Below are 21,354 nucleotides of genomic sequence, written 5' to 3'. Positions count from 1 at the left end.
GATTCCAATTTAATGGCTAGTATAGTATATTTTTCAAGTACGATTGGTACCGGTATGGTATTGACTTTGTTGCTGATTCTATTATTCTAATAACTTGTTACTTAAATTTTGTTATAAAATTATTATGAAAATATTGAACCTTATATAAATGAATAATTTGAGAAAATATCGGCCTTTGTATTCAAATTGTAACACAAAATAATGTAGTTCTAGATATTTTGTGCAGAAATTCCATTGCTCTTCATTCGTTCAAATCAATGTGGATTTTTGGCGATCCCATATTTCCATTTTGCTTTGCTTTTTATAAATTCCATTCATTTTTTACAGCCACAGAGAGAAAGAGAAAGAGAGAGAGAAAGAGAGACAGGCTCAGCTATCGAGGAACATTACTACAAGAGTAGAGTACACTACCTGCACACGCCAAAAATACCGGCGCCCTCGAAGCCGCCCCCCAAAACGTATTAAATGTTTTTCATTTGGTTGGTTCTTTTACGTTGAAGAAAAAGGCAAAGTAAAACTTAATTAATTTTGGTGTGTACCCTAAACCCCACTGCTACTTTGCAATGAGATATTCAGTTCATCAGAAAAAGAAAAACAAAAAGTAATAAGAATCCCCAGTTGGGTTTGGACTTATTTCATATGCATCATTCCATTTGTGCAGGAATTTCCATCATTCCTCTGTCATTTCCATCATTATCTTACTGCCACAAAGCAGAGAGAGTGTGTGTGTATTTGTGTGAGGAAGGGTCTCCCCCACCCCGATCTCTTCCAACAGTTTCTGCCCCCACTGTAATACTACAAATTTTCTTTTTAGTTTGTGATTTCTTGAGATCGTTAATTTTGTTTTGTCTGCCTTGGAAGGGTCCATTATGAGTGCCCAAATAAAGTTTTGTTCATAGTTATATATCCATCCCATTTTGAGGATCCATCCCTTTTTTTTAACCTATGTTCAAGTTCAACACTTTTGACCATTTGACTAATTTTGGAAGGGGAAAGATCTTTCAAACGGGTTTGTAAGAATCTTCCTCAAACTTAACCTGTATTTAAATAATATATATGAATAATTTTATAATTTATTGTTATATAATAATAAATTGAAGAAGATTATGTATGATAAAGAGTGACTTAATAGTAGGAGTATTTAAATTGTTTCATTTGGTGAGCAATTCGAGTGATAATTTCAGTAAGCTCTGGTAATACACGTATTATTATCTATTATCCTTATGTGACGTGAGGTCGATTAGTCTACACTAGAGATTTTTTTTTTTTTTTTTTACTAAAAAAAAAATCTTCCAAACAAACTTGGGGCTAAGCTTTGTCTATTTTTATTTTAATAATTTGATAGTTGAAGGGAGTGGAAATAAATCTTGGATATTTCACTTTGAGTCATCAAGAGATAGCAATTGAGTTAGAAAACTCTTGGCAAGCATTGTAACACTTTCGAAGGTGTAATCTCTTATCCCACATAAATGGACTAATTATACAAATGAGTTAGCATCAAAATACTGGATAAGAGAATAGAACCTAGTACCTCTTACATCACACGAGACTTAAAATTCATTAGGCTGACATTTGGTGTTGAGAATTCTTCCTCTTTATTCTTTAGAATTGAAATTTTATAAAATTATAATACTTGTCTAGAAAAAATTTTAAAATTTTTCTTCTATGATATCAATTAAGAAGTTGATATTAGAAGAGCTTGACTAGAAATTAAATTTTAATGGTATTTAAATTGGAATAAGAATAAAAATTTCCACTAAACCATTACATTTTGTGCTTCTAGTAACTTAATATGTATATTTTATAATTATGTGACTTATTTAAATGATTTAATGATTCATATAATTTCATATAGGTAGATGATTTCATGAAATGATATGTGATGTGTTGGATGATATTTATTCAACTGGATTTGAGGATAAATCTTTATGGAAGTATGGTTGTTTATTTTTCCCTGCGCATGTCATTATATAGGAAAATAAATTATGAAAAAAAAAATTTTGAAGGGAAAAAAAACAGGAAAAAAAATATATTTCTAGTTACTATTTATATTAAACATCGATACTTCATAATTATATTATAATTTTGATTTTTTGATTTAATTTATTATATTTTTTTATAATTTAAATGCTTATCCATATATAATAATTATGCATGTATACTAGATTTTAAATTAACAAAAATAGAATCATTTAACACTATAATAATATGACTCAGTAAATGATTTTCTAATTTTTCTTTCCTCAGGCTAAATAAATGAATGAAAATTAAACATCATCTCCTTCATTCTCAAGAAAAATCTCCTTCATTTACTTGTTATATTTTTTTGAAAACACTACCAAAATTTGAAAAAATATACATACATAATATATTAAATAATTAAACTATTTATTTTTTAAATAATATCTTATGAAATTATACTTAGATATTGTGGGGCCCAATCATTTATGGCCCTGGCCCATTTATTCATTGGGGCCCAAAGGCCCGAGCCAAGGAAGGTTATGGCCCAGGATCGGTAATACAAGTACAAAATAGTCTTGGGACACAGCCGAGGATGATTCAGTCCTCGGCATGTCCGAGGTCTCACTAGAAGGAAGTGGAAAAACGGTATAGGAACAGTTTGGAAAAAATCTAAAATATCTAGGTCAATAGAGAAGGATACGCTGGAAAGTCTAACGACCAGGGAAAGCTGCCCTTACTGCCATTCAATACTCTGCACCTGACAGAGCCATACTCTCCAGCTTTTACAACCACCCCTAACCACTCTGGATATGGGCTGATGGGACAAGTATCAATCTTGGAAAAATCGATCCTACACGTGGACGAAGGATAAGGAACACCTGCTAGTATAAAAGGAAAAGTAAGCAATCCAGAGCAGGGGCTGGGAAAAATGGCCAAAAACCAGAGCCTCTTAACCCGCCTCCAATAGAAAGACTCCCAGGGCGAACACGATTTAAATCATGTATGAACACCACGAAAAACCCACCGTCTGGTGACTAAGGCCTAACCTTTCAAACTCACGCTCTATAAATGATATTGTTTGGGCCTTTTTACGTGCTAACCCAACACTGTTATGGGTCGTTACGAATCGCGTCCTTACAGATATTATAAAAATCTTATTAATTTGGAATATAATAAAATAAATAGCTTAAGATATATGATGTTATTTTTAGTCATGAATTTTTTATTTTTTAGCGTCAATATCCAGAGTTTTTCTTGTACTTGATTATTTTTCGAGTGTATGCAATCCCCTTGTCCCCTGCCTCCCCTCCCTGTGCCACACACACACTATATTTATTCATTTTTTTCTACTTTTGTTTTATTGAAATTTTTTAAATGGTTTTTATTTTTAATTATTAACGTGTGTTCACAGAGTTATTCGAGCACTTTACTATTCTCTCGAGCTTGTGTAGTCCCCTATTCAAGGCTAGATCTAGGCCTAGGCTGAAGGTCCCTATTATAGCATGGTCTCATAATTTTAGTTTAATAATTGGTTTTAGAACACCCCCCCCCCCCCCAAAAAAAAGAATAAAAAAACAATAGTGAGCTATGCGCTATTTCTCACCTCCAAGAAGATCCACAAATTATTAGATCAATAAAACCCAACCCAATTAAAATACCAAATTTGTTTTTTTGCCCAAAAAAAAAAGTATTGTAACTTAAGAATTCCATATTTTCATTGACTATCAAGATGGTTATTGATATTCCACATCAAAAGGCAAGAAAGAGAATTAGCTATTACCAATTAAAAATGAGATGTTAGCAAAACCTATGTGCAAAATTTTCGTTACCAATTTTGCATTTTTAAAAAATATAAAATTTAAATTATAAAAAATATAATTTATAAAGTTATATACAATTAAAATATTTAAATCTAAAAATATTCCTCTTAAATTTATTGTCTTAGACCTTAAATTATATTAAATATGCCCTATCCTAATCCTACACAATAAATAATTCAAGATACTTTAAATAGATACTAACTAATAGTTGTGAGCTTTAACACTAGTTAGATTTTTAAAATAGCATTTAAAATCTTGATCAAATTGTAGATTTTAATTAGCCTAACTAATAAAATATCTTGTTATTATTGAATAAGAAATATGAAGTTCAATTATGCTATATGAAAAAGTCAATTAACGTCTTGATATAATTATAAAAAGCAATTATCATAAAATAAAAGTCATAAATTTAAAATATAGATGTAGGGACACGATTAATAACGACCCACGAATGACATTGGGCTCGTACGTAAAGGGCCCTAACAATATAATTTGTAGAGTGTGGGCTTGAAAGGCTAGACCCGGGTCACTTCCTCTGGTGGCGACAATGAATGGTTCCGATTTTTAGGCCTTGTCCAAGGAGCCTAATGGTATTATTCTCCTCTCCTAGGGTTTCCTGGCCCCGGATCCCCTTCTCCATTGGTTCTCCTTCCCTTTTATACTAGCATTTACCCTCCTTCTAGTGCCCACGTGTAAGCTCCACTTTATGGGGTTGTGACTTGTCCTATCAGCCCATACCTGGAGTGGTTGGAAGTTGTTGTAAAAACTGAATAGCATGGTGAAAGGCATGGACCTGTCAGACGAAGAGTTCTTTATTGCTGGATTGATAGCTTTTTCCCTTGCCCTGCTCCTGTATTGAGTTTGTCCTTTCCTTTAGGGTATTACAGGATGCTGAGGACGAAATTCTCCTCGACTATGTCCTAAGGTAATTTGGACTTTCATGTCCTTAGCAATGCTCTCCTCGACTCAAACTTTGGACCTTAATGTAAAGTGGACCAGGACCACGAATTATTGGACCCCCACAATAGATATATTAATTTTTGAAAAAAAAAAAATATTGAGCACAATGGAAGTGATAAAGATTCCATACCGTGCAAATATTTTTTTAGATGAAAATTCAAAATATCTTTAACACATATTTATGATGTAATGGTACAATCACATTCACGGCCGAGTAGACAACCCAACGAAAGGAGGAAATTTTTGCAGTGCCCTACGAGAAAATAAATAAAACAAAATTAAAATTGGGAAGTGTGTAATTAGAGGCAGTAGTAGTACTACTTTACTAATAACTCAACTTTATTAGAGTTCTAATCACTAATAAAGCTGAGCCTAAACCGTACTTATATAGCCTTAGCTCACCCTAAGACCCTCATTATCACTGTACGGAGTACTGTACAGTTTTTTGAGTTCAAAAAAGCTCTGTGTTCCTACTTGCTTCGTGGTATGAACGCGCCTGAAGAGAAAGTGGGATAAGACAAAAGCGCGTGAGAATGCAACAGTTGAAATGGGCGTGTATCCCAAGGGAAAGGGAGAAAAACCAGAGGCAGGGAGGCACAGATGGAATGATAATTCCTACAAACAGTGACAGAAAATCTGGATATTCTTCACAAAGAGGGAGAGCTGTACCTAGGAGCAATAGCTGCTGCACTAATTGCTCTTTGTCCTCAAATCTCCCAGCAACACTCTTCTTTCTTTTCAATTTTAACTTTTTGCAAATTTAATACTATTTTCTTTTTCTTTTTTAACACAAAAATAAATATGGTTTAAACTACCTTATGACACTACAATGTTGCATGAGTAATTTTTAAAAAACAATAACATGATATTATTGAAATGACACTGGTATGGCATAGATTCGACAGTTTGATAAAAATCTTGTTCTTCTTAGGGTTTAAGAGAGTGTTTGGTATAAACACTTAAAAATATATGTGAAAATATGTGTGAATGAAAAAAGTATGTGAAAATATGTATAATGTTGTTTAAAAACTGAAAACATGTATTTGAGTTACCATACCAAACGGGACCTTAGTTTTTAAGACTTGTCTATACTATTATTTAAGGGATTTTCCTTATTTAGATTCCTCATTTTTTAGTTCAAAAATACTCCTACACCCCTATATTTAAGTAGAAACAAAACTAAATGACAATTCGGTAAAAATCCAACTTTAACTCCCACTAAAACATTGCCTAAAAAATAGGATCACTCTCCTGTTAATTTTTAAATTATTTTATCCACTTATAAATTAGATTTTCAAAATAAAAATTATATATATAGAATAAAAAAAAATCTACAAAATAGGATCACTAACAAAAAAAAAAAAAGCCTCATTGCATGCTTTAATGATTGTTTTAGTCTACAGTGCCCACGCTATAATGATTGTTTTTATTGTTAAGTTAAGACAGTAATTGGTTTGTCAAGACATAAATCACTTTTTGGTGTAAATAGGGTTTGAACATTGGATCTTTTATTTGACAACAATAAATTTTACTAGTTGAACTATACAACTTTTTTAGAATTTTTTTGAGAATGAAGATTTCTCTTTTTAGTTTATTAAATTTGTCAATATGGTTACTTTAATTCTCTTATATTGTTGTTTAAAAATGTGGTTGATTATCTTTAAAACAATGAAGTTGCTTCACGTTTTAATAGAATTTATAACAATAAAAATGAATTATTCATTATAATATTCAATATTTAAAATAGAGAATTAAGAAAGAAAAAAAATTGTTGACTTATCTCTCTTTCTCTACAAACCAATTCAAAGTAGTAATATGTTTCTCAAAAAAAAAAAAAAAATCAAAGTAGTAATATAATAAATAAAATAAATCATAAAATAAGATGACAAAAGCACTTCACTTATACATTTATAACGAAATTAATTTATACACACATATGTCATGCAAAATAGAAAAGGTGAAAGAGTCAAAAAGGAATAATACATACATATGTCATGCAAGAATATTATAACATCGTTGACCATTGGCGGATTTACTTCTCTTATTCTATACGATACATTAATCAACAATTACTCCAAACTTTTCAAATATTTAAAAAAAAAAAATAGTGGAGCACCGAGAGGAGGATAGTTGAAATCATTGATCCCTAAGAATTGGGGGATACCATTATCATCTGCGACAAACAATATTCAACAATCAATCAAAATTTTCAAAACCTACTCACCAAAATTTGTTAGAAGTAGAGGGAGATGAAGGAGTATTGAAAGAGGGCTTGGAGTTGGAGCCTTGGAGGAGGGTTTAGAAGGAGCAAAGTGGTCTTGGAGAACGATAAGGGCTATTATTAGGCTCAATGGTTTCTTACTTGACTTTCTCTCGACCATTTTGTTATGTTTCTTTTTTTAATAAAAAAGGGAAAAAAAAAAGCTTTCTATTTTTAAAATGGATGGTTCTAAGTGTTACATGGGGAGAGAGAACAACTCGTGACTAGGTGAGTTTTCCTTCTTCTTTTTTTCTTTTTTTTTTTTTTTTAAATTAAAAATATATGAAATTAAAAGTTGACTATTCTAATGAGTAAATCATTATTTATTATTAATAGTTGTATGAAAACGTGAAATGGCATCGTATTAAGAGAGTTAACAATGTTTTTAAGAAAGCAATAAACGGAAGGACTGAAATAACTACATTATTAAAGTAAGTAGATTAAAATGAAAAAAAAAAAAGAATATAAACTTAATGAACTATAACGAAATTATAATCGAAATTATAGGAACAAAAATGAGTGATCTTACTTACCAACTCAGTGTGATTCTTCTTCTCCAAAAAAAAAAAACTCAATGTGATTCTAAATCCTATTGCAATGGTTCACCATGCTTGGAGCACCATCCATTATGAAACCCACATAGTCATCTTAGCCAACACGATATCAAATTTGTAGGCGACAACGGTAACGTAATGCACCTTCATCCTATAAATCTTTTCTCTTTAATTAATACCCCCACCTTGCCAAAAGTACGAGTATTCTTACTTACCTATTTAATAAGTTTTTAAATCTTATTTCAATGTTCCACCATTCTTAGGATTTTTAAGATTCTTTCCCAAGTCTTACACTTTGTTTTGTTGGGGGATAATAGGGAGGATAGAAAACAAAGGGAGGAAAATATGGTGGAAAACAATGTTTTCCACAGTTTGGCATGCTGAGGATGGAAAACCCGGGAGAAAATTCTCTCCCGGGCCCACAATTTGCGTCCTCCCAAATTGGGAGAAAAATTGTGGAGAGAAAACACAATTTGGCATGCTGAGAATGGAAAACCCGGGAGAAAATTCTCTCCCGGGCCCACAATTTGCGTCCTCCCAAATTGGGAGAAAAATTGTGGAGAGAAAATTGCTCTTACCGTGGAATTACACAAATGCCCTCTCCCACCTACCCTCTTCACAAACACAACGGCTGTTCTGGAATCAAGTAAAAAAAAAGAGAGAGCGAGAGCTAGAGAAAAAAAAAGAGAGAATGAGAGCACTTCTTGAATGAGGGAAAAAAAGAAAGAAAAGAAGGGGGAGATAAAGAGATAAGGACAAATGTGTATGGAGGAAGGAAAAAAAAAAAAAAAAAAAAAAACAGAGAGCGAAAGTTGGAGAAAAAAAAAAGGGAGAATGAGAGCACTTCTTGAATGAGGGAGGAAAAGAAAGAAAAGAAGGGGGAGATAAAGAGATAAGGACAAACGTGTATGGAGAAAGAAAAAAAAAAAAAAAAAAAAAACAGAGAGCGAAAGTTGGAGAAAAAAAAAAGGGAGAATGAGAGCACTTCTTGAATGAGGGAGATAAAGAGATAAGGACAAACATGTATGGAGGAAGAAAAAAAAAAAAAAACAGAGAGCGAAAGCTAGAGAAAAAAAAAGGGAGAATGAGAGCACTTCTTGAATGAGGGAGAAAAAGAAAAAAAAGAAGGGGGAGATAAAGAGATAAGGACAAACATGTATGGAGGAGGAAAAAAAAAACGTATGGATGAAATGAAATGAGAAAAAGGAGAAATAATATAAAGAATAAAAAATTGAGAAATGTTACCACAATATTTTCACAATATATTTTAAGTAACTGATTGTTATTAGTTAATATTGGTGAGTAAAAAAATAATTTCAGTGGTGGGTTCAAATTAGAACTAGTAACAACTTTTCACATAAATTTTATTGTGAAAGTATTGTAAAAAATATTGTGGACGTAACATTTCTCATTAAAAAATATAATTGTTGGTAAATTTTATATTATTTAATGAGTACAAATAAATCTATTTTTTACCCATTATGTAACAAGGTATAATAGTCAATTTATATAAACTACATTTTCTATCCTCCCACTTTTCTTTTCAACCAAACAAAAGAGTTTTCTACCCTTCCATTTTTTCATCCCTCCAACCAAACACACACAAGGGAAAACTAAATATTTTTCATCCTCCCACTTTTCCACTCCTCCAACCAAACAGACCCTTAGGTAGGGGTGGCAATTGGGCTGGTTGGGTCATAAATAGGTTGGATACAATATTATCCATTTAATAATTTTTTATCCTCTTAAATATAAATTAAAAACCCATTATCCACTTAACTTATTTAACTAAAAGCCCGCTCATTTACCCCCAAAACCCTAAACTAGCTATATATATATATATATATATATTTGATGAGTTAATTAGCTTGTTTTGAGAAAATAATTAGCTAAATAAACATACCAACAATTTCAAATTTTAATGAGCTAAACACACCAAATTAATTCCATAAAAATAAAAATAAAAATAAAAACACACACACACACACACACACAGCAAATTAAAACATAATATCGTATTTATCAAAAAATAATTATCAAATTCATCTAGATTAAATTAATCTTGAAGAAGAAACACGGGTTTGAACAAATTTTCTCTCTTCAGATTTTCTTAGAAACCAAACAAATCCCATTGCCCAAACAATCAGTCATCGATAAGTCTCACAAATCATGACAAAATAAAATCATCAACAACCAAATTCGAATTGTAAAAATCATAAATGACCTTAGCAATTCTATGAGAGAGAGAGAGAGAGAGAGAGAGAGAGAGAGAGAGAGGGTGAAGGGTACATGATGCAGATTGATTAAGGGAGAAGAAAATATTTTAATATTTTATGTTGTTTCATCTTTCCTAGTAGAATTAGGATTTATTTGCTTTTACAAGTTTAATTAAAATCATTTTCCTAGTTAAATTGTTTTTCCTTTCTCAAATAGTTCCTATAAATACTCTTTATAGAGAGGTTGATTATTGTTATGCGTTGATTAATAAAAGCTTGTTAGAGAGGTTTTCTCTATTATTTTGCCTACTAGCCTAGTATTCTTATGGAATTTGGGTTTCGTGGAAGAGTTGTAGTAATTATGTGTTACAAATTTTGCTTCTACACTCAACGAGAGAGAGAGAGAGAGAGAGAGAGAGAGAGAGAGAGAGAGAGGAACACAAAGACAGGATGAAAAGATCTAGGGTGGAAGAGAGAAAAATAATATAATAATGAATAAAATAAATTTTTTAATGAAAATAAAAGTAGAGTAATAAATTTGATGTAGGAGTTTTTACAATAAATTGGTTACAATAGTTTTTTAAATTGGTCAATATGGACATATTGGATTCGAGTCAAAACTAACCAACCTTGGTGCAATCCAAATCAGCTCGCAAATATGCCAAAAAATTCCTGACGGAATTCCAGGCAGTGCAGCAACCTTCCCAACCACAGTCCACACTGATCCGAGTTCATTGGAGAGCTCTTATCTTGGACATGGTTAAGGTCAATTTTGATGATGCACTATTCAATTGGGAGTGAAAATCAGGGTTTGGAGTTGTTTTGGCTAGATGTTTTAGTAAATTACACTACTCTCATGTTAAGAGAGAGGGTAATATGGTTGCTTATGTTTTATCTCTTTTTACTTTAAATGTTTCAGATTATAGTGCGTGGATGGAGGATGCTCCACCACAGTTTCTTTCTTTTGTTACTAGTAAACTTTGATGGGTTTTCTTTGAATAAAAGGTACTACATTGATTCTGGAAAAAAAAAAAAAAAAAAAAAAAAAAAAAAAAAAAAAAAAAAAAAAACTAATGTGAATGCTCTAAGTCTGAGGTGCTATCAGACCAATTGGGGGTCATTGGCTAATTCTAGAGGTCCTCAGTTAAAACTTTAAAAGATAAGTTGTACAAAAATAGTTAGAATAATACACCCTTATATTGGAAAGTAGTTGAAAGAAAAGTACCAGTAATCATAGTCCTATTTGCGTATTTTGTTAAAATATAAAAATAAAATTAAGTAAAAAATAAGAGATAGAAAATACAAAAAAGGAATGACAAAGTTCAGAGCATTAGCATCAGGTGTGCCAAATGCCAAAATTTTGGCATTTGGCACACCAAACACCAATATCATTGCTTCATGAAGTGTTTTAAATCTCAAAATTTTTTGAGGCATGCTACAGTACCTTTCTAATTATAAAACGACATTGTAGCAAAATCTCAAAATGTTTAATATTTTTATATTCAATGCGGGCCCGGCCAGCTGTGGAAAAAGATATATTTTTTTTAATCAGTCTTCTCTCTCCTCTCTGGTCTCCATCTCTCCCATTTCTCCCTATTTCTTCCTCACTCTCATTTTTTATTTTAATTTTATTTTTTATCTCTCATTCTCTTCCTCTCTCGTCCTCACTTTTCTCCGCCGACTTCAAGCTGCTGTTGTGCCATCGATCTCTCCTGGAGCTACCACTCGTCGATCTTGCCTGGAGCTCCTGATCTCTCTCTCTCGGTGGTTGTGGTAGTGTTTCTAATGGTGGTAGTGTTTCTAATGGTGGTTGGTTGTTTTGATTGTTAGTGGTTGGCTGATTTTGGTTGATGGTGGTGGGTTGATCGGGTTGTGGGTGTGAGATTTGGGATAGCTTAGATATGTTGTTTTTGTGGCTGTGGATGGGTCTCACTAGCGTCGTCGCCGATATTGGTTGTGGTGGTTGATGTTGTGGTGTTTGTTTTTGGGTGTAGGGGCTGATATTGGTTGTAGTGTTTGTTTGAGTGTTTTTTTTTTTTTTTTTTGGTTGTGCTAGCAGTGGCTGATATTGGTGGTCGGTGGTTGTGGATTGTGGCGATTGATCTGTGGGTGTGGGTGGTGGAGGATTTTGTGTGTGTGTGTATATATATATATTTGTAAAAGTTTTTTTAGATTATTTTAATGTGTTGGATATATTATTTTAATGTGTTGAAAGAAAAAATAGAATATCTGATGAATAGGGTATTGTAAAGTAGTGTGTTAAAATAAAAAAATAGGATTTTATGTGTGAAAATGACATTTGAGATAGAAGAGCTAATAAGACTGATCTTAGTGTTTGGCCAGTTATATGTTTTCTTATTTAATTTTGTATTACAATTATACCCTTACTTAAAAGGATAAAAATTAAAATAGAATAAATACAATAGCTTCAAATATTATCTAAACACATAATAATTTATATTATATTATTGTATTATACATAATCTTGGTGTTAAATACTTAAAGTACTGAAAGTACTCCATACTATTTTAAATTGGTCAAACCTACTGTAAAAATTGATTTCAGAATTAATTTTATTCCAGAGGTCTTTAATTAAAAGATAAGTTGTACAAAAATAATTAGAATAATAATTCACACACATAATGTAAAGTAGCTGAAAGAAAAGTAGTAATAATAATATAAGCTAAGGTTTTTGTAGGTTGTACTAAAAATTAGTTTCGCATTTTCAATAAGTCGGCACCGTCTCTACAAACGTTGGTTGGAGAATTCTAAATTGTATTCCAAAAATTCCACGTACAGAAAGAAACAACTTATTATTATCTTCTTTCCCATCAAAAAAGGAACAAATTATTATTTTCTTAATTTGTCTTACTTGACGTGCTCCTCAATCAGTCTATCATACAATCACAGCCCTTGAAATTTTATTGGGAACCGCGCAGTTCATATAAGTGGACGGTGTAAAAAATTTTGGTGTGAGCTTTGTCTTGTTTGGCATTAAGTATTGTACATCTTTCTAATACCTTTGCATGTCATGGTTGACTTTAAGTTTTTGACATGAAAGCCTCATGACATGAGTTAACCTACAAAGAATCCAAGATAGACAGGAGGAGGGCTAATGGTTTTTGGCTTTGACCATTTCAACTACAGGAACAATGAGAGAGAGAGAGAGAGAGAGAGAGAGAGAGAGAGAGAGAGAGAGAGAGAGGACCTAAGGCTAAGGGTGTGTGAACTTTAAGTTAAACTACGCACCCCATATCTTCGTGGGATAGGAATATACTAATATGACAACTTTACATACATATATATATATATATATTATATATATATTAGTTGGGATTGATTAAAAAAAAAAAAAATAGTTGGAATTTATCTAGTGTTTTAGGCTTTTAGCTATCTAAACACGGGTTATTATTTAGGGTTTTACTAAGGTGTCGTTAGGAAACCATTTAAGAATTTTTTTTTATAGAAAAATAAAGAAGTGATTAACTTTTTTATTACAACATTTTCAAATTCCTATAAATGGTTTCCAAAAATAGGCATATTGTTACAAATTTATGGGTAAACCTCACTTTGAAAATCTGTTGGCTTCATACCAAATGTTACAAATTTGTAGGCAGAAATCATCCTTAAAAACCATATTGTAAGGAGATAGTGCCCAAGAGCTTATAAACACATGTTTAAATTTATACTTAATCTATATGAGATATATATTAGGATCATAACACATACATTAACCAAACTTTTTTTTTTAATAGTCATGACAAATTGAGATTAGAGGAAAGCTTAGGTTTGAACTAGATAATAAGGTCATCATCATAATTTACTATAGTAAAAAATGAGAGTTTATATAACTTTTTATACAAATTTGTTTATATGTTGGATGGCACATGTATATTCTTGTGCTAAATAGTTTTGTAGAAGAAAATCAAATAAATACTTTATAAGTAAAGTTTTAATTCTTTAGGGTCTGTTTGGTATTGTTGTTTAAACAACAGTTTTTAGTGTTTAAATAACAGTAACACTTTTGAATTCACACATATTTTCATAACACTTAAATAACATTATTAGAAGTATTTTACGAAATGGGTCCTTATTTTTCCTCTTTGGGGTAAAATATAAAAATTTATAAATTTATCTAGTTATCAGTAAATAAAAATTACCCACAAACAACTCCTTTATTAGAGTTTTTACTGAAGCTCAGAATAGGACTTTTCGTAAAAATCCTTTCTAATTAATACATCTTTAAGGCCCCACGACCCAACTCATGTGCCTAATTGTCTCCTTTTTTTTTATGAGATAATAATAACAATAATAATAATAATAATAATAATAATTTTATGGAATGTCCAAAAGATAAAAAATTGTAGTAATTTTATACCAAAATTCATGAGATACATTCTCTAATATTGACACAATTTTTTTTTTTTTTTTATAATAATTAAAGTGACAAGTTGTATTTGTAGTAATATCATTTTCAAATGACCTTACTATTTTTTTATATGCATATATAAAACCTTATAACTGATAATTTTTTTAAAATAATTTGATATCATTTTAAGATTAATCACAACATACCAACTTAATAAAAAAACATTATAAAATTTTGTATACCACCTCAATAATAGTAAAAAAAACATTATAGAATTTTGTGGTGGAAGAATTATTGGTATCTTAATGGGAAAATGCGAGAATGGAAACAAAAATCAATAAATGAGTTCATATTTATTCAACAATAAATAAGAAAAAAAGTTTAGGCCTTGGGAGATCCCAAGATATGTGGTTTCCAATTTATTGACCCTACCCTACATACAGTAAAGGCAAATTCGTCTTTCTCGGAAAATTAATACAAGGGTGCCCTCTATAGTATACAGTGAAGATGGGTGTGTCCCAAAACCAAAACACATTTTTATTTAATGTCTTTGAAGAATAATTTCTTTCTTTCATGGGGACTTTTGTTGGGTCATGAGTCATGACGACGTTGGCGTATGATAGATAGTATAGACTTCTTTATGTGTGAGAGAGAGAGAGAGAGAGAGAGAGAGAGAGACTTTATGAGAGAGAGAGAGAGAGTGAGATAGAGGTCAAAGCAAGGCAGTTGTGGTACTGTATAGGGGTAATGATTTAGGCTTAGAAGGGCAGGATACGAATTCAGAAGCTCGTGATATATATAAATATATTATATATATATATATATATTTGTAAGTCACAGAGAATTTTCTGTTTTCATATCCAGCTTGCTTTTTTTTACTATTATGCAATATATATATATTTCTTTCTTTCTTTTGCAGTGCAAGCAGGGGGGGTTGAATCAGAAGCTAGCAGAAACAGGCAGCAGGTATTTTCAGAATCCCTTTTAAGGAATTTACAGACTCTCTCTCAGCCTCACCCTTCGTCTTTTCCTTTTCACTTCTAATCTCTCTCTGTCTGTCTTTATTTTTTCCTTCTTGCTTTTGAAGGTCTGTGTGCGTGTGCGTATATATTTGAACCCAGACAGTCCCAACGGGTTTCAAAGAATATTGTAGCACTGTACTGTTTTTAGGAGCCAAACCAAACCAAACCAAACCAAACTCAGAAGCCCTTTTTTTTTTTAATAAATTTTTTTGGAGAGTCTGAGAGGAAAAGGGTGTAAAGTTGAGCATTTTGAGGGGATCTGAGAGGAACCCAGGTGGTGAAATCTTGTTTAGAAGTGTAAAGATAGAGACTTTGTTGGATATTCAAGAGTGTTTGAGGAGAAGGAGCAAAAGTGTGTAGATCAAGAGGACAAAAGATGAGTAGTAGTTGTGGGAGAAATGGGGCTGTGAGGCAGTATATAAGATCAAAGGTGCCTCGCTTGAGATGGACTCCTGAGCTCCATCACTGTTTTGTTCATGCCATTGAGAGGCTTGGTGGCCATCACAGTTAGTAATTTCTCTCTGTCTCACTGCTTTTTGTTTCCTTCTGTGGCTTCCTTCACTCATGTCCTTGTTTTTCTTTTTATGTAGAGGCTACACCTAAGCTTGTTCTTCAATTGATGGATGTCAAAGGACTAACTATCTCACATGTCAAGAGCCATCTCCAGGTTCTTTTCTCTTTCTTTTTGTTAACTTATTCTCCTTCGTTTATAAAAAAAAAAAAAAAAAAAAACCTTTTGTGATGGTTCAAAATTTCGAGCATATTATTTAATTTCCTTCTTTTGGCTTGTTTGCATGGCTTCTCTTTGTTCCAACAGATGTATAGAAGCATGAGGGGTGACTTGGGCAGACAAGGTAACCTAAGCTTTCTAACCCCTTCTCCCCTCCTTCCTTCCTTTTTATTTTTTCTTGGTTTTTTAGCAGAAACATTTGAATAACATGCATTACACACATTCCTTAGCTACCAAAGCTCCTTATCTCTTTCCAACAGTATACCTTTTAAGGTTCTATTTTATATACCATTATTCTACTTAGACCATCCATAATCTTTTCCTCTACTGGTACTTCAGAATCTCAATTGATGGACTCACATGATACCATATCTTTTGGTAATGAGTGTCTGGATCCCTTCATTTATTATTCCTTTTTAATTTAAAATTTTTTTTTTCTTCTATTTAGTTGATGCCAAAATAGATGAGAACAAAAGAAAACCATTATCTTTTCAGATCTTCTAGTATTGGCATATTTGATGAAAGCCACAGCCCTCATTTACATCTGTCGCTTAAGATCTCAGTAATTATTATTATTATTATTATTTTTAAAATCAAAGGCTCTTTTAATGGTAGCTAGCTAGGACCCATTTACCTTTACTTTCTTCTAAAGCCTTTTTGTGTAGCAGATAGAGGTTCTACTCATCAGCAAAGAAAACAATCTTTTGAGGAGCATGATGATGATGATGAGTGTGTTGATGAAGTGAATGATGTGGGTTTTTATCCTTTGTCAAAACCCCCCATTGGAAAAGAATCAGATTCTCCCTTCACCTACTGTACCCCTCCCCCTCGAAAAAGGTCAGCTTTGCTTTGCTTATTATAGTTCACACTTTTAAAATGTCAAAAAAAAGGTTCTACAATAGTGTAAATAAAGAAACAAAAAGAATAGGGAAAGGATTGCATGATCTTTCTTTGCTTTTTCAAACTTGTTTTTATTCTCTTATTGAAATGGAATTCTTTATGTGTTTTCCTTTTCCCCTCAGAGCTAGAATTGAAACGATGAGTTCAATCTCTGAGAGCCTGCAATGCAGCCAAAGAATAAATGAGACAGTCTCAAATCCGTACTCTTTTGATGATTACATGCGGGCCATGGCTGAGCATAAGGGAATAAAAGAGGGTTGTGGTTCAAGATGGCAGACACAGCCTCAATCCCCAGCCTTCTTTCTGCCACGAGATCTTTACAACCTCAACTCTTTCAAATATGCGGTGCAAGAATCTCATTTCCTTAAGGTACACTATCAAAAAGAATATATGTATCTCTCTTTCTCTTTCCCTGCTATTGCTTTAGCAGCTTTTTTAATGGGTTGAGTGTATTGTTAGTTTTTGGTTTCAATTTCTACCAAGATATATAGTATAATATATAAAGATGGCTTTTTTTTTTTTTTTTTAAAAGAAATACTATATGATTCTGACAATGCTCTTATCTTATGACCGGTAGAGAAGCATGGAATATCCATGCTTTTCAGGTAAATGAGTGTCACTTGTGTTGTCGCATTGCGTTTTCTTACTTCCACGGCAATTGGGAAGAGTGTTTAACTTTTTTTTTTTTGATATGGAAGAGTGTTTAACTTTAGTACTAGGTGTAGTACTTTCTAGGCTGCAATGTTAAACGAAATGAAAAATCTCTGATCTTTCACATACCAGTTCTTTTTTATATATAAATGTGCAAAACGTACAGATCGGAAGCTACAGTGCCCGGAATCCTTTTTATATATACCTTTTTTTTTTCTTCCCTGTTTTGTCCTTTTCTTTCCTTGGAGATGCTTGGTTGGTGAATACTTGTAAGAGAACTATAGTGACTAGGCATTTGCTTTGCATTCATTTTGTTGTCTTCTGTCTTTCATAAAAGAATCGGGTTAATGTATGCCCTTAGAGCATCTGCAGTCCAAAATGCTATCCTATTCTATTTTACCATCCTAAAAAGTTACTTTATTAATTATACAATATCATTTTACAATACTCTAACATCCCAACTTTTATTTTACAATTCAACACATTAAAATAATATATTTCAAAACCCAAATAAAAACAAAAACACAAATCACCTCTGCAACCACCTGCTATCACCACCACGATGAAGAACATACCCAAACTGTTGTTTGCTTGAAACCCTAGCCACAAACTCTGGCAACCATGACAACCCAAAAAATCAAAATCAAAATCAAACCAAACCACGGCAACCCCCAACTCCACCACCATGAACCCACAAAAAAATCCATCCCAAAATCAAATCAAACCTATAGCAAAATGCCATACCCAATTCCTTTAAGCACCGGTCACAGCAACCCAAAAAAAAAAAAAAAAAAAACCCAACCTAGAACTTAGGGAAGACGATCCACCACGATCCATAGAGAAGACATTCACGAAGAAGATGATCCACCACAACCCACCACGATCCATGGAGAATACGAGAAGCTTGGCGTTGGCAGCGACGGCAAGAGAGAGAGAGAGAGAGAGAGAGAGAGAGAGGGAGAGGGGATGAGAGAGAAGAGAGAGGCTAGGTTAGGTGGCTTGCGGTGGCCTTGACGGTGGGGCTTGTGACAGTGGAGAACAAACGAGAGAAGTAGACGAGAGAGAGGGAAATGAAAGAATGAGAAAGGAAGAGAGAGAAGAATCAGAGATAATATAATAATAATTTTTAATTATACAATCTTACTACAGTGCCATCTTAGAAATAGGATGGTATCATAGTAGTATTGTAAATTTTTTTACAATTGACACATTTTGCAAGTCGGGCTAGAGCAACATTTTAAGGTCGTGATGGTAAAATATATCAACATATACAATATACCATTTGGGCTGCGGATGCTCTTAGGGTATACATTAACAAATCCGTTTTTGAAAATTTTTTATCGGGAATTGAAAAAGCTGTCAAAAACTTTTTAATTCTCAATAAAACTTTTTCCAAAAATGGTTAGTAAAATTTTTTATAAAACATTATCATCTAGACAACATTTACTTACTGAATCTGCTCTTGGTCTATAATTGTGATTTTCTATGTACAATTTGTATACTCACTAATCTTTCACTAGCATCAAGCATCAACTTTACAACATCTGTCGTTGGAGGTGACATGGGCACAACATCTGTGTTAGTCATGTCTTAAAATGGTCATGTGTCAGTCATGTATCCCTGTCTAGTGCATGGAAATATTGGGCATAAACCTTATCCTTCACCTTAAAATCACTATCTCATGTTTTTATTTGAGTTTTCAAAATCAGTGTTAGTTCGGGTCCGTTTGGTACATGTGTTTAAACACGTTTTCAGTTTTTAAACAATATCACATGTATTTCCACACTTTTTCACCCACATGTATTTTCAGAAAAATTGAAAACTGCTGTTTAAACACACGTACCAATTGGGTCCAACATTCTTTTTGAAAAGTTCTTGAATAAAATACTTACCAAAAAATTTATTGTTTTCTATGCCCTTCCATGTCCCCCCTTCCCCAATCAAATATTATAATTTTTATTATTAATTGCATGGCTACAAAAATGGTTACGGTCTCTTATTGGTAGTTGGTATACCTGATACATTCTTTGGTATAAAATAGGAATGGTCAAATGGACCATTATTGCATTGGGGCAGAGAGTTGCATTGGATGTAATGGGGATTTTCTAGTTGTATGACTACCGCATTATTTGATTTATTGGGTTGTTCCCACTTGATCTTGCAATTTTATTTCTTCCAATTCAGCTCAAAGTTTTCAATTGGAAGTATTTTGAAATTTATTTCTAGAAGTAATCATCTTATGTGAAACTGTTGTGGCTTTATAAGTAAAATTTGATTAATGAGACACTTAGGCTACCGGAGGTTCAAATTTACATGAGTTGCTGTAGTCTACTAGAGATAGTTACTATCCTTAATTCTTTTTTACCATAAATATGACTTACAGTTCCCTATTAAAGCTAGTAGGGTAACCGAGTTGAATTGAATGCTCTTTAAATGTTACTGCTACTTTTGCTTGCAAGCAGCCAAGAGAAGATAAAGTCCAAGGCTACCTAGTGATCTTGAAAAAAAAAAAATGCTTACAACATAATTGGTAAATGACTTTTTCACCTCCCCCTATCTGCCGAACATTTTTGCAATTTTATAGTCATAGCTTTTGGAAGCTTCAGTACTCGTAAAGGTTCTCCTCACATGTATATTGCATTTAGCATGTTTTTGTTATGACATTTACAAAATTATCCTCGATACAAAGTATTATCACTAAGATATACGACATCAAGTAAAAAACTTGCACGAGCAAAACCTTCCTTCAACATGTGTTTGATAAACCATAAACTTGTTATAACGACCTCTTACTTTGTTGTTTAACAGGTATCCAGTCTAGAGGATCAAAAGCACACCCCAGAAAGAAGGCCTAAACATGAGAACAATGGAAGGGGAAGTGCCCAACAACAAGAAGTTGGTGGTTGCGAGTTGTCATTATCGCTCTCATTGCCTCATCCGTCCTCCCAGAAAAGCAATGCTTCTTCCGTGAGCGAGATCAGTGAGACAATCTCATCCTATTCTAGATCTTATTATAAAGATTGCTCCAGCTCATCTTCCGGAAAACATAGTATTAACCTAGACCTATCTATAGCTCTATGTTAATGTAGAATTCATCTTTTACCATGTTCCCATAATACTCTTTCAAAATTTCTTCGTTCTTTGTAATTTATCAGCAATTTATCAGCTTTAACTCACCGACTTTCATGGACATGATCTATATTTATATTTGGAGACTTAGGTAAGAGCTTAACTTCAATCTGTTTTTGGCACCTGAAATCTGGTTTACTAATGTCCAAAATTGAGTAATGTTAGGGACACAATGTTTTTCATGACTATTGATATGACCTATTGTGACTAGAGTAACGTCACTTTCACTTTGGTCCACTATTGACACTATTGTGATTATCCATGTCAATAGTTATTAAAAAGAGTAGTGTCTATAAACTTTTTGCTTGCCTGGACACTTGGACATACGAGGATGTAGATGCCTTCGAGAGGTTTTGTAACATCGTAAATTAAGCCTTTCTTTCTAAAGCTCTTAGTTTTTATTTTGATAAACTTTTCTAAAGCTCTTAGTTGTTTCTCAAATGTCACTGCTCTCTAGAATCATTTGCGAGGATAGGGCTAAAATCGAAATGAGTTGTACTTGTTCATGTACATTATGAGCTTGGTTTGGGAAAAATTTGTTATTTTGGTAATAAGTCAAATTCATTTAAATATAATAACATGATAGTGGAAATACAAATAAATAACATTGAAATTAAGGCGTGCAAATGTCGTTTAAATTGAGTGTAGTGCGTCTAGAATGATCTCTTTGCTAAGATCTCTCAAATGCTCCCAATTCCAAATTGAATCTCTTTCAATTCTCTGGGATAAAGACCTATATATCCCAATTACATTAAATAACGTAACTGGCAAAGATTATGAG

General features: G+C 32.6%; 1 protein-coding gene across 2 annotated transcripts; it reads left to right on the top strand.

Annotated features, from left to right (window-relative positions):
• Window positions 1-14,970: 14,970 nt before the first annotated feature.
• Window positions 14,971-20,682, top strand: LOC126717830 (myb family transcription factor MOF1). Of its 2 annotated transcripts, XM_050419750.1 has the most exons (7): window positions 14,971-15,107; window positions 15,229-15,669; window positions 15,754-15,830; window positions 15,981-16,017; window positions 16,562-16,730; window positions 16,916-17,162; window positions 20,253-20,682. In XM_050419750.1, exons 2-7 carry the CDS (start codon window positions 15,540-15,542, stop codon window positions 20,526-20,528), a joined length of 936 nt encoding a protein of 311 aa, XP_050275707.1. In that variant the 5' UTR covers window positions 14,971-15,107; window positions 15,229-15,539; the 3' UTR covers window positions 20,529-20,682. The 2 variants fall into 2 exon arrangements, with proteins under 2 accessions (XP_050275707.1, XP_050275706.1); XM_050419749.1 differs by having other exon boundaries at window positions 15,010-15,669.
• Window positions 20,683-21,354: the final 672 nt, after the last annotated feature.

This window comes from Quercus robur, chromosome 3 (genome assembly GCF_932294415.1).
Source record: "Quercus robur chromosome 3, dhQueRobu3.1, whole genome shotgun sequence".
Lineage (NCBI taxonomy): Eukaryota > Viridiplantae > Streptophyta > Magnoliopsida > Fagales > Fagaceae > Quercus > Quercus robur.
The sequence above is the reverse complement of the archived record's forward strand: the minus strand, read 5'-3'. Positions and strand labels throughout refer to the sequence as shown.

Excerpts from the sequence above, each read along its gene's own strand:
- LOC126717830 (XM_050419750.1), top strand. The coding sequence starts at position 15,540 with ATGAGTAGTAGTTGTGGGAGAAATGGGGCTGTGAGGCAGTATATAAGA. Across the intron at positions 15,670-15,753 it reads GAGGCTTGGTGGCCATCACA|AGGCTACACCTAAGCTTGTT; the intron begins GTTAGTAATTTC and ends CTTTTTATGTAG. Across the intron at positions 15,831-15,980 it reads ATGTCAAGAGCCATCTCCAG|ATGTATAGAAGCATGAGGGG; the intron begins GTTCTTTTCTCT and ends TTGTTCCAACAG.